Here is a 13,802-nt window from a genome sequence, read left to right on the forward strand (position 1 = left end):
TACATTTTCTAAATCTTTGCAAACCCAAATCCCCTTCCATTTGTCTCCACAATCTATGATATGCCTGGGCACATCATAGTTTAAAAATACCTTTCCTCAAAACTACAGAGACTGTATTCATTTCCCAGCTAAGCAGTTAGCATTCCTCATGAAATGCCTGAGGTCTATTACACTGCAGATAATGTCTCTTCTTTTTGAACATCTGTAGGGTTTTAACCCTGGAAATTCAACCAGGATGTCTGGGTTTAGGTCTTTTCTCAGCTGCCTTAGTTCATACCAGGGAGCTGTCTTTGAGCTCAAAGATACTGTCTTCTATTATTTATTCTTCCTTCCTCTTCACTGTCTGCTGTTCCTGCTTATAGAACTGTTGAAAATTAAAGGTTTGGAATCTGCCCTCCATGTCCCCTAATTTCTCTCATATTTTCTCTTTTTGAGGGGGATCTCTTTTGACAAATATGAATAAGCAGCTTGGTTCTTAGCCCTGTCCATTCCAATTCCATACTGCCAAGAAGTTAAAAATGACTACAAATAATGATTTGCTGCTTTTTTCCAATAATCTGTTTATTTAAAGGTATAGTATTCACTTAAATCTAAGTGCACGGAGCTCTCTATTCCCTTAGCTTCCTGTTTCCTACGAAGTCAGCTAATCTGTTTATTTTGTTCATGCTATTAACTTCCCCAAAAAACAAATGACACTCAGTCCACTGGTCTCTATTTTTGAATACAGACTATGCTTATCTGTATATATAAGTAACTGGCATGAACAACTTCTGCACCAGTATAGGTATTACCCCGATAGGCCTCCAGCTTAAAAGATGGACAACAGACACTACATAAACGCCTGGATTATTCCGTAAGCAAACTTCCCACGAGATGCCTCGACATGCAGCAGCAGAGTGGCTGAGGGTCCCAACCGTGCAAAGGAGGGCGGTCTTTATGCAGGAGTGGAATGCTTTATGAGTTCATCTACTAGTCCCCCCAGCTCAGTCTACCGTTGGACATCAAAATTTAAGTTCCCTCAAGCTCTGCTTCTCAGTCAGGGGTAGGGATCCCACGCTTAGATCTCTCAGTCTTCTTGAAGAATAGGTATCTGGTTTCTCCGGAAGACTAAACATCTAACTACTTGCAGTCACCATCTTTTAGCACACACCAGCGACTCCTAGAGCTGAGTATCCTTTTACTGATCTAACTTAGCTTATCTAAAACTGTCATAAAAATGGACGCTCAGACGGAGCATGCGCGGGCGCACGCACACAAACGCACGTGTGTATATGAATACAGACACGTGTATGATGAGGACGTATCTGAATTTCACTCAAACACACACACCCACACATACACTGTTCCTTGAAATAAAATTTTACAGCTACAATATAAAAAAAAAATCAAATTCACAAATAAAAGCTGACAAGAGCTCCAAAACTCAAATGTATGAAACCCGTTACTATATAAAAGTTTAAAGCTCCATGTATTTTAAGTAATCAAGAAGATCAAAGTTATATATATATATATATATTTTTAAGAGATTTTATATATTTATTTGACAGAGAGAAACACAGCAAGAAAGGGAACACAAGCAAGGGGAGTGGGAAAGGGGCAAACAGGCTCCCCACTGTGCAGGGAGCCCAACCAGGGACTGAGTTTGATCCCAGGAACCTGGGATCATGACCTGAGCCAAAGGCAGAGGTTTCACCGCTGAGCCACCCAGGTGCCCTCGAAGCTTTGTATTTTCAAAGTAAATTAAGTATTATGAAGAGCGTGGCCATATTTTAAATGACCACTGCTCACAAGAAGTCACACAAGAAATACAGGGTATTAATGGAAGAAAACATTTCCAAGTGTATCTAAGTTAAAGAATTCCCTCAAAAAAAACCAAACAAACAAACAAAAAAACCTAACCATGTTCAAAAGCCCAACTTCACTCACATGGCTAAGAATTTCTAAAATCACCATTTCATTCTCCACATCTTGCCAGACTTAAGAAAGGCTAGTAAAATCAACAGTTCACTTAACACTGACACTTTCCGTTCAGGGTCATGTCACTCTGCTGAGAACTACGCAAAGGTTTCCGAGCCATCTTAAAGCCCCAAATCCTTAAGCGCCCTGCACATGCCGCATACCTCCCCGTTACATGCAGAATCCGTGGGCTCCCTTCTTCTCCCTTCACCTCTCTCTACTACACTCCCACCACAACGGCCTGCCATCTCCTCCCGGGTCAGGAGCCTCACCCCTGCGCCAGACCTTTGCGCTGCCGGCCTGCCATCCTGCGGTCTGGGTTGACCTCACACCCCCACCCCCCGCATTAACTCTCCGTACAGCCTAACCCTCGCTGACGTCGCACACATCCCTGGGAACGCATCTCCCGGCCATCATAACCCTCAGACTCAGTTCCGCCAGCACCATCACGCCTGTTTGAAAGGAAAGGAAGGAAAAAAAAAGAACAAGAGTGGCTACCTGCGCAGTCGGTTATACTGGACTGCTCGCTCCGAAGGAAAGGTCCTGAGCTCGCCTCGCCGCAGAGCCCCTCGTCCCTAGCACTGCGCCTGCGTGCAGCCAGGGCCCCGCGCCTTTACTTCACCACGAAGCATCTGAATCGTCTCTCCGATCGAGGCCCAGTGTTGCAGAAAAGGAGAGGCTACGAATTCTTGCCTAAATGGACAATTTATGTAAAGGTCCCAAGACACAGGCATGAACATCTACCAGAATAAAATTTCATTGCTGTAGTAGCAAATTCAGTCGATCGCTAGAGCACCATGATAGCAGCAAACGACTACCGTTTACCATCTACTGCTTTATCTGTTCTTCGCTGGGGTAAGAAAACGGCGCGTCAATGATAGTGAGTCACTGTAACAAACACTATATGCACGGTCATAAGCTACTGCTTATTTTAATAACTTCCTTGAGCTAGAAATGCAAAATAAAAACAGAACAACAAAAAAAAAACACAGAAACACATGTAATCGGCAAAAGAAAGGAAAGGAAGAGGGCTGTTCAGGAGTGTCTGGCAAATACATGCCCATGTTGCTGGATATAATGGGATAGAAATCGCAGATTTCATAGGACCACAATCCCTATTGATTTGCTACTTATTGTACCATGCATCATTCCCAATACTGACACACACACTTTGGGACTATTCTGAACATATGAGAAAGCAAAGATGCCATCAAAGGCCACAGCCATGACAATGTGTCTTCCATTTCTAGCACACAAGAATAATAAATAGTGGGGCACCTGGGTGGCTCAGGTGCTTAAGCGTCTGCCTTCAGCTCAGGTCATGATCCCGGGATCCTGGAATCGAGCCACGCATCAGGCTCCCTGCTCAGTGGAGAGTCTGCTTCTCCCTCTCTGCCTGCTGCTTTGCCTACTTGTGCTCCTCTCTGTCAAATAAATAAATAAAACCTTAAAAAATAATAATAATAAAAAATAGCAAATGTCAAGAGACTCCGTCTCTGCAGATGCTGGTATGATTCCAGATTATTCTACCGATTAGAAAGGCACTCCCTTACAAAGTTTACCTAACATGAACTGCACCAAGTTTTAATTTTGTGTTCCCAATTTGACAGAGCACCTCGAGATTGGAAACATGAGCTGATGAAGATAGCATCTCGGGCCAGGCAAGGAGAGGCTGGACAGAGTCCAGGAGACAGACACTCAATAACTTCCTAATGTCTCAGCTCAATCTGTGCGGCTTTTAACAAATGAAAAGACCACCTTGAGTGCACAGGATTAGTCGACAACTTTCTTTTCCATTTGGCTAAATTTAGAGAGGAATGCTACATCATAACAACCAAGGCAAGCACAGGAACCAGTATCATAGGAAGATAAAAGAAAAACTCAGTTAAGAAGCAATATCTATTTCCATGTGCTTAGCATATAATCCCGGAGGAAATGAAAGATGCTCATAAGGAAACATGACCCAAGGCAGTAACTGTGTAGGGCTACACTCTTTGTGAAAACTATACCCACACTCCCCAAATGTGACCTGTCCTGATTCAATAGTTGCGGATATTCAAGGATCTTCAGGCAAGATAAGCTTTTATTAACTGGCCCCAAATTAACTAAGCCACATACTGGGTGCTTCAAATTATTCAGATAAGCTTTTTTTTTTTTTATCATTATTTGGCTATTTAACATCCCAGCCTCATGACATGGACTCACCAAAGGCTCTCAATTAGCCTTATTTCAATTTAGGGTGTCACGTGAGTTAAGGCTCCCCATGAAATTCCTATGGTGTTTGTTATTTACAGTCTACAGGGTGGGGGAGAGGGCACCTGGGTGGCTCAGTCAGTTAAGCATCTGCTTCGGGCTCAGGTTGTGATCCTGAGGTCCCGGGATCGAGTCCCCAGACAGGCCCCCTGGCTCAGTGAAGAGTCTGGAGTCTGCTTCTCTCTCTGCTGTCCAATCCCCCCCACACCCAGGCCATGTTCTCTCTCACTCTCTCTCTAATAAATCTTTAAAAAATAAAAAAGTGGGGGAAGTGATGAAGAATAGAGAAAAGCATGTCAGAGATGGAATACATATCAATCTAAGAAGAGGCAGAAGAAAAAGGAATAGTTAATGAAGTTGCTTTAAACTTTCTACTGTTCTTAAATGATACTCAAAACTTTCCAATCTGGGATCCCAACTCTAACAGATATGTTGATTTACAGGTAGAGAAAACAAACCCCCCCACCCTCCCAAAGAAAAAAATGCTATTAGGTTCCTATAAAGTATAAACAGCCAAACTAAGAGGATTCCCTTTATGTTCTGGTTCATTCTGAATAAAGAACTGCACAGTAGGATTGTGTCCACATAATCGCATAGCATTTCACACTTATCGAAGTAATGTTACATTCAACACTGCCTGAAATCTTTCTAATAGCCCTGTGAAATCTGTTAAATGTCCCCACTTACTAGGCAACGGGCTAGAAACAAGTGACGTGCTTTCTTTCTTTCCTTAACTAAAATGTAACAACGAGCTAATACTTCACACCTGTCAGATTGGCTGGTGTCAAAAACAAGAAAAAACAAGTGTTGGCGAAGATGTGGAGAAAAGGAAACACTTGCACACTACTGGTGGGAATGAAATTGGTGTAGCCGCTATGGAAAATATCATAGAGATTCCTCAAAAAGTTAAAAATAGAAGCACCATACAATCCAGCAACTCCACTTCTAGGTTACCCAAAGAAAAAAAACACTAATTCAACAAGATATATGTACCCTTATGTTCCCTGCAGTATGATCTGCACTAGGCAGGACATGGAAGCGATCTAAGTGTCCACGGACAGATGACTGGATACAGGAGACATGGTGTGTGTGTACACACACACACACACACACACACACACACACACACAGAGATACTACTCAGCAATAAAAAGAATTAAATCTTGTCATCTGAAACAACATGGGGGGTACCTGGAGGGTATTACGCTAAGTGAAATAAGACAGAGAAAGACAAATTCTGCATGATTTCACTTATTATATGGAATCTAAAATGCCAAACAAATGAAAAACAAAACAGACTCAAATACAGAGAACTGCTGGTTGCCAGGAGGAAAGGGGGTGGGTGGGTGAAACAGGTTAAGGGGATTAAAGAGGCACAAGCTTTCAGTTATAAAATAAGTCATGGGACTGTGACCTGCTCTTAATTAGAGTTAAGGAACACGGAGGCCTAGTGAGCCCTATGTCTAACTACTAAATCAAAATGCCTCCCACCATATTCATTCACTCAACAATTATCACTCAATATGGACCACGGGACAGGAACTGTTCTAGGCACTGGGTGGGTCAACAGCAGCGAACAAAACAGACTGAAATATCCACCCCCAACACTAACATTTTAATGAGCACCATCAGGTAATTCTTTCTGGCTTGGCTAGTTGGATGTCATTTACAACATCGATGTTCAATTAGTTTCTTTGTTCATGTAAGAAATTTAAATGTACTCAAATTAATAAATCATAAAAAAACAAACATTCAGAACTTAAACCATGTTTGAGAATTTATTAAGCATTGGTAATCCAAAAGGAAACTGAAGGGCAGGCCCCTATCATCAGATGCTTCTTCATCAAGTTGGAAAGAAGGCATAGATACATGAAAAATTAAGTAAAAAGATGCTCACAAAACAAGACACTTCCAAATGGAAAGTAACATTGTTAGGACCATTTTCAAAGAGAAAAACCAACCAAGATACTGAATATGTCTAAAACTGCATATTCTAATCAGGGTCCAATGCAGATTAGAAAGTACTGAAAGATGGCGCCTGGGTGGCTCAGTGGGTTAAGCATCTGCGTTCGGCTCAGGTCATGATCCCAGGGTCCAGGAATTGCGTCTTGCAACCGGCTTCTTCCTCTGACCCTCCCCCCTCTCATGCTTTCTCTCTCTCTCAAGTAAATAAAATCTTGGGGAAAAAAAAAAAGTACTGAAAGATTTAACTTTCAATGATGAATTATTTTAACATTACTTTCTGTACATTATCCAAAAAAGCTATTTACATTTTCAAATGTATTAGGAAACAGATCTGATATTTAAGCCTTTATTATGTCTGCTATATAAACATCCTTATTTATTGCCTGACAACAACCATAGAAAACAAACATAAAAGTAGAAGAGGGTGAGAAAGCTTAAGTAACTGGACAGTGTTGACCACTCGATATAGAAGACCTTATAAATTATGAAATTTGGTATGAAAAGACCAGTCTGGAACAGCAGAAAATAAGTTTTGGGATCTCATTCTTCTAATAAACTTCCAGTTTAATTAATTTTCAATTAAAATATTAATTGACCTAGTCAATTGAGAATTTGGGGGCATCAGATACATATTAGTCATGAGTATGTGTGTGTGTGTGTGTGTACACCTTATACGGAAAGTAATCTTTCACAATATCTTTAAAAAGCTCTTAAATGCAGGTGCTGTCTTCCAATAAAATTAAATAACGAAACATTCCTTTCTGTGCCTCGTTTTCTCCAGAAAAACAAACTTTCTTCAGAAGGGTAGGATTTTAATAAGCCTGTTCTCACAATCTCAACAAAACATGAACACTTCCCATACATTCTCCCATAATTTACCAAGTTTTGTTACCTTACCTAGATCCAGGGTCATGAGGCTGTCAGAGCGTGAAGACTATGTGAAGACCCTCCCCGAGAAGGCTGACAGCAAGGAGAGAGACAGGGGCCCTTCCCAAAGTCACAATCCACATGAACTCATTAGCAGCTGCACAATTAGGGACAACCTTGGAAGAAACGCTATCCAACGTACCCACAGAAACTGAGGTTGACAAGCCCGACCTCAGACGTGTTCCCAGGGAAATTTACTTCTTAAGCAGGGAGACCGCTATCTTGCTCTCTAATTAAGGCACCATCTATTTTGAACGCCCAGTGGAGAAACTCTCCCTACCCCTTGGTTACAAAGTACGAGAGACAGGAAAAGACAAAGGGGAGAAAACTATCCTTTCAAAAAAAATCTAATCTCTCATCTGTCCTGGTCACAGCAGTGGAAGGTCTTACCAAAGGTCTTTAAATTCCAGGAGGAGGAAAGGGGCGGGGAGCATATAGGCATATCATTTTGCAACAAAATACAGTAAGATAAGTAAAAACTATCTTAAGGTAAACAAGCTTGTGAAGGGCAAAACACAGCTGCAAACTAATGCTTCACAGGACGCTGATAAGAGAGAGATGGCCGGTGAGCAAAGAGTGCAAAGACTCCACCTCACCTTAAAATGTTTGAAACCAAAACTGAAAATGTAACAGCAGTAACTGTGACGTTTAGTTCAAAAAGAATTAAACAAAAATTTATTTATTTTAGCAATAGCATCCGTTAAGGTGTCTGGTTCCCTTCTAGCCAGTGTGACCAACAAAACAAAGTCACTGTCCTGGGGCAATTTATATTAAAATGAAGGGCAACAATCTTGATCTCAAAGAAAATGCTCAGTATTTGTTACTTGGAAATGCTGATTAAGAGAGACAGGAGATCTAAACAAGTGTTTCATCAGAATTATTTGAAAGTTCTAAAATGTGGAATGCTCACATTATCCCAATTAAATATTTATGCTATAATAGGAATAAAGTTAAAACCACAATTTCTGGTATCAGTTAATTAGCTGTCAGGGACAAAGGACTCCCTTAATTGGAAGCCAGTAAGAATTGGCATTGAAGACTAAATATTAATTCCTCCCTATCCTCTTACAAAACCACACAAGACTTTTTTGAGGACTCTATACTCTTTCCCCCAGCGGCTGCACCAGTTTGCATTCCCACTAACAGCACACAAGGGTTCCTTTTTCTCCATTTCCTTGCCAACACTTGTTTCTTGTGTTTTTGATTTTAGCCATTCTGATGGGTGTGAGGAGTTTAAGGTTTAATTTGCATTTCCCTGATGATGAAGGATGCTGAGCACCTTTCCATGCGTCTGCAGGCCAGCCATCTGTCCATCTTCGGCAAAACGTTTATTGGGGTCAGTCCTCTGCCCATTTTTAATTGCATGATTTCATTTCCTTGGTGTTGAGTTGCAAAAGTTCTTCATACTTCGGATATTCACCCCTTACTGGATAGATCATTTCCAAGTATCTGCTCTCATTCAGTAGGCTGCCTTTCTGTTTGGTTGATGGTTTCCTTCACTGTGCGAAAGCTTTTCATTTTAGTGTAGTCCACTTTGGTTTTTGTTCTCTTGCCTGAGGAGACATATCTAGAAAAATGTTTCTACAGCTGATGTCAAAGAGATTACTGCCTATGTTTTCTTCTAGGAATTTTATGGCTTCAGGTCTCACAGTTAGGTCTTTGAATCATTTTGAGTTTATGTCCATGTTGGTTTAAGGAAGTGGCCCAGTTTCATTCTTTTGCATGTGCTGTCCAGTTTTCCCTGCACAGTTTGTTGAAGAGACTGTCTTTCCCCCATTGTATATTTTTGCCTCTTTGTCATAGATTAATTGACCATAAAGCATGGCTTTATTTCTGGGTTCTCTACTCTGTTCCATTGATCTACACACCAATTTTTATGCCAGTACCATACTGTTTCAATTCATACAGCTTTGTAGTTTATCTTGAATCTAGTATTGTGATACCACAAGCTTTGTTCCTCTTTTTCAAGATTGCTTTGGCTATTCAGGGCCCTCTGCAGTTCCACACAAATTTCAGAATTATTTGTTCTAGTTCTGTGAAAAATACTGTTAGTATTTTGATAGAGATTGCAGTACATCTGCAGATTGCCTTGGGTGATATGGATAGTTTAAAAACATTGGTTCTGCATCCATGAGCATAGACTATCTTTCCACTTCTTTGTCTCATCTTCAATTTCTTTCATCAGTGTTCTATAGTTTTCAGAGTATACAGATCTTTCACTTCCTTGGTTAAGTGTAGTCCTAGGTATTTTATTATTTTTGGTGCCAATTAAAACTGGGATTGTTTTCTTCTCTTTCTGCAACTTCATTATTAGTGTATAGAAATGCAACAGATTTCTGCATATTAATTTTGTGTCCTCCAACTTTACTGAATTAATTTATCAGTTCTAGTAGTTTTTGGTGGAGTCTTCAGGGTTTTCTCTATATACTATCATGTCATCTGGAAATAGTGAAAGTTTTGCTTCTTCCTTACAAATTTGGATGCCTTTTATTTCTTTTTCTTATCTGACTGCTGTAGCTAGGACTTTAAAAAATAGAATTACCCGATGATCCAATAATTCCAGTAAATACTGGGTATTTACCCAAAGAATATGAAACCACTAATTTGAAAACATATACACACTCCTATGTTTAATGCAGCATTATTTACAAAAGTCAACATATGAAAGCAACCCAAGTGTCCACTGATAGATGAAGGGATAAAGAAGATATGGTGTATATCCAATGTAATATTACTCAGCCATAAAAAGAATGAAATCTTACCATTTGCAACAACATGGACAGAGCTAGAGAGTATTATGCTAAGTGAAGAAACTCAGAGAAAGACACATACCAAATGCTTTCACTCACACAGAATTTAAGAAACAAAACAAATGAATACAGAAAAAAGAGACCACGAAACAGACTCTTAAATACAGAGAACTGGTGATGATCAGAAGGGTGGGGGGATGTGTGAAGCAGATGAAGGGAATTACAAATACACATATCTTGATGAATTCTTAGAAATGTACAGAATTGCTGAATCACTATATTGTATACCTGAAACTGTCAGTTATACTTAAACAATACAATTAAATGTAAAAACACACTAGAATGACAGCTAAACTCCAAGTCTTCTAAACCTGCAAATGAGATGGAACAGGAGAGGAGTCACTATCAGTCTGAGAAGGGAACTTCATTTCGAAATGGAAAATGGATAAACATTAGGTAACGGACTTGGATTCTGACATTCTCTGCTCTAGGGGCCCACAGTGGGGACAAGCCAACAAGAGCCTGGAATGTTCTGGAATTGGATGTACAGCCTACCACTGAGGACAGAGAGCTTTACAGTGAGGCAAAAACAGGATGACTGTTTAGGAAAATACTGGGATCCTCAGCTACCTCCCCTCCCCAAGCAGCCGCTCCTCTCTCGCTTTTATTGCTTAAATAAGCCAAAATGAAAAGCTACTACATTTAAAATACCTTACACAAATAAGGGTCCCCACAAACACGGGAGGATTAAGTGAAGGTCTGCGTACGAGAAGGCAGACTCAATGAGGGCATGGACTTGTCATCTGTTTGGCCACTGCTGTGTCCCCATTCCCTACAAAGTGTCTAGCACACAGCGTGTACTTAATAGACACGCAGCAGAGGAGTTCAAAGAGGAGTTGTTGTTGTTTTTAAAAGGTTTTATTTATTTGTTTGAGAAAGAGAGAATGAGAGAGAGAAAGAGCATTAGAGGGGAGAGGGTCAAAGGGAGAAGCAGACTCCCTGCTGGGCAGGGAGCCCGATGCACGACTCAATCCCAGGACTCCAGGATCATGACCTGAGCTGGAGGCAGTTGCTTAACCAATTGAGCCACCCAGGTGTCCCTCAAAGAGGAGTTTTTAAAACCTCCAAGAAAAGAGAACATCAGTAGCATGGATAGGAAACAGGACAGAATATAAAAATCTGAACATCAATCCAGGAGATTCAACATCTAACTAAAAGGAGTATCTAGAATGAAAGAAAGGAGAAAACTGGAGGACAGGAGGGATTTACAGAGAAAGAAATCAGGACATTTTGTAGAACTCAAGCTTTCTGCTTAAAATGCCCACCAGCACAAAAAAATGAAAATGTCATATACTAGAAATTAAAAGAGTCTGAGATTCTATCTAAAAGGTATTTTATTCTTGAATAAATCCTTTAAAAAATCTATTAATCAATTTATTGATTTATTTTGAGAGAGAAAGAGATAGCGAGAGAGCACAAGTAAGGAGAAGAGGGAGAGGCAGGCTCTACACGAACAGGGAGCCTGATGCGGGGCTCAATCCCAGAACCCTAGGATCATGACCTGACCTGAAAGCAGATCCTTAACCAACTGAGCCACCCAGGAGCCCCTAAAAGTTATTTTAAAGAAAGCTCACAGGAATCAGAAATGAGAATGGTATAGGACCTTCCACAGCAATCCCAAAGCTGAAATATAATGAAATAACATCTTCTATACTCTGTTGGACATGGGTTCCAACCTAGAATTCTACACCCAGCTCAAAGAACAATCAAGACTGAAGATATAATGAAGACATTTTCAGACACAGGAGGTTCTCAAATTTTCCCTCCCCCATTTCCTCTTTCCTCTCCAGCTCCCCTGAAAAGGCAACAGGATTATGAATTCTACACAGAGAGGAAACATAAGGAAAAGGGAGCCCTGGCATCTGGGACACGGGCAGGGCTACACTGAAGAGCGGACAGAATTCCCAGGATGAGGGCAGGGGGAAGTCTTCCCAGGACAGCTCTGGGGCTGGTGGGGGGGGGGGGGCGGGGGTGTTCCTGTAGAGAAGCAGTTCATAGCCCAGCAGGGGATCAGAGGTAGACATCAGCAGGAACAGTTTAAAAAAAAAAAAAAAAAGGGAAATAAAACAATAACGCCCTTGGTGGATTTGTTTGCCTCACTGTACCAGTGGTCAGTTCATTTGGAGAGTCTGGGGGTAAATTAATGACAAAAACCAAAAACAGTAAGTAAGTGTCTTTTCACGATTAACTCTAGGAAAAATAAAAGGTTAGACCAAAAAGGAGAAACATAACAATAAAAACACGGCATGGCTGAGATATGATTATTTGTATTGTGATCAATATTAATGTATCCCCAAATTGGTAAAAAGCTACATGGGAAGGAAGATGTGCAGAGAGAAAGTGTAAGGGGAAAAGAGTGTTTGGAGAATTAAACCTTCAACATCCAAAGTAATAAACTGACAACTCAAGCCACAGCCACATGGGCATGGGAATCATGAGAGATAAATAGCAAAACCACAACAAATAGCTCTTGCTAAGTAACCACATCTGGGTAATCACATGGGCATGAGAGCCGGGGTAGGAATCTGCTATTTTCCTTACAATAGCCATAAGATTAATACTATAGACAAATTGCCCTATAAAATAGAAGTTAAATTTCAAAAAAAAAATTTCATCCAAAGAACAACCTATTGTTGACAGTGACTTCTTATCTCATGAACGGATTACTGATTTTCAGAATAAAAGCATTTACTCTAAAGCATTTACTCTCACAGCAAGAGAGGATTTAGATATAGATACAAATTTTGGAAAACACTAAGGTAGGCTTTGAAAAGCTAGTTCTCTGCTTAAACTCTTACATGAAATTGAAATACATTACATTATGAATAAAACTACAGCACATTAATGCACGTCCTCATGACCTCACCATTCTGCTTCAGCCCTTCGTCAATGAGAGGAAAATTAGCTAATCAGGCACTTAGTCTCAAATCTCAAAAGCAGCCACCAAAAAGAATTAATTACATTAAATTGAACAAAGCCTCTATTTTTTAAATCAACTTTGTATATAACTCTTCCTTGTGTGCAAATGAAGCAGAGGTCACAAACTGTGGCCTGGGAGGCTCCAATCCAACCTCCTCCCAGCTCTGTAACACCTACCAGCTAAAAATAGTTTTTATGGGTTTGTTCTTTTTTTAATGGTTAAAAATATTTTGTGACACATGGAAAAAAAAAATCATGAGAACTCAAATCTCAGTATCCACAGATAAAGGTTTATTGGAACACAGCCTTGTTTGTTAATGTTTGCCTCTATGGCTGCTTTTTACTGATGGTAGAGAATGCGTGGCCTGCAAAGCCTAAAACACTTGCTATCAGGTCCCTTTCAGAAAAAATTTGTTGACCCCTGAACTAAAGGATTCTAGATCTGAATTTCATCTGAATTTTATATATTCAAATAAAATTGAGCAAATTCATATATAAAAATGTCCATAAACAGGGGCGCCTGGGTGGCTCAGTGGGTTAAAGACTCTGCCTTCGGCTCGGGTCATGATCCCAGGTCCTGGGATCAAGCCCCGCATCGGGCTCTCTGCTCAGCAGGGAGCCTGCTTCCTCCTCTCTCTCTCTCTGCCTGCCTCTCTGCCTACTTGTGATCTCTATCAAATAAATAAAATACTAAAAAAAAATGTCTATGAACAGTCCTTGAATCAAGAGATGTTAGAGACAGTCTATACAGCCCTTAAAGTCCAGAGGGATTTAATGGTTCGCTCAGGGTCAGTCGGGTAAACGAGAACAGAGTAAAGGTTAAGAGTTTGCTGCCTCACAGGGCTGGTCTCTTAGATAAGCATGTATCTCCAACGTTTTTACCCTAATGCTATTCCTTTGTCCTACTCCACCCTTCAACTTCTTACTAAATCCCTCATTTTGCTTTAGTTAAAATGTTAGTAAAATGTGCCT

General features: G+C 40.4%; 1 protein-coding gene across 4 annotated transcripts in view; it reads right to left on the bottom strand.

The window, feature by feature from the left end:
* Positions 1 to 13,802, bottom strand: part of SLAIN1 (SLAIN motif family member 1) — a gene marked incomplete at its 5' end in the record, with an annotated part of 59,187 nt that overhangs the window by 29,860 nt on the left and 15,525 nt on the right. The window contains one exon of one of the 4 annotated variants that reach the window (XM_080799673.1): positions 10,619 to 10,694. The exons of the other annotated variants lie outside the window; for them this stretch is intronic. Within the exon in view, the coding sequence (XP_080655799.1) occupies positions 10,619 to 10,694 (76 nt within the window). The remainder of the gene's footprint in view (positions 1 to 10,618; positions 10,695 to 13,802) is intronic. 4 annotated transcript variants of the gene reach the window in all.

The sequence above is a fragment of the Martes martes genome, assembly GCF_963455335.1.
Source record: "Martes martes genome assembly, chromosome: 3".
NCBI classification, from domain to species: domain Eukaryota; kingdom Metazoa; phylum Chordata; class Mammalia; order Carnivora; family Mustelidae; genus Martes; species Martes martes.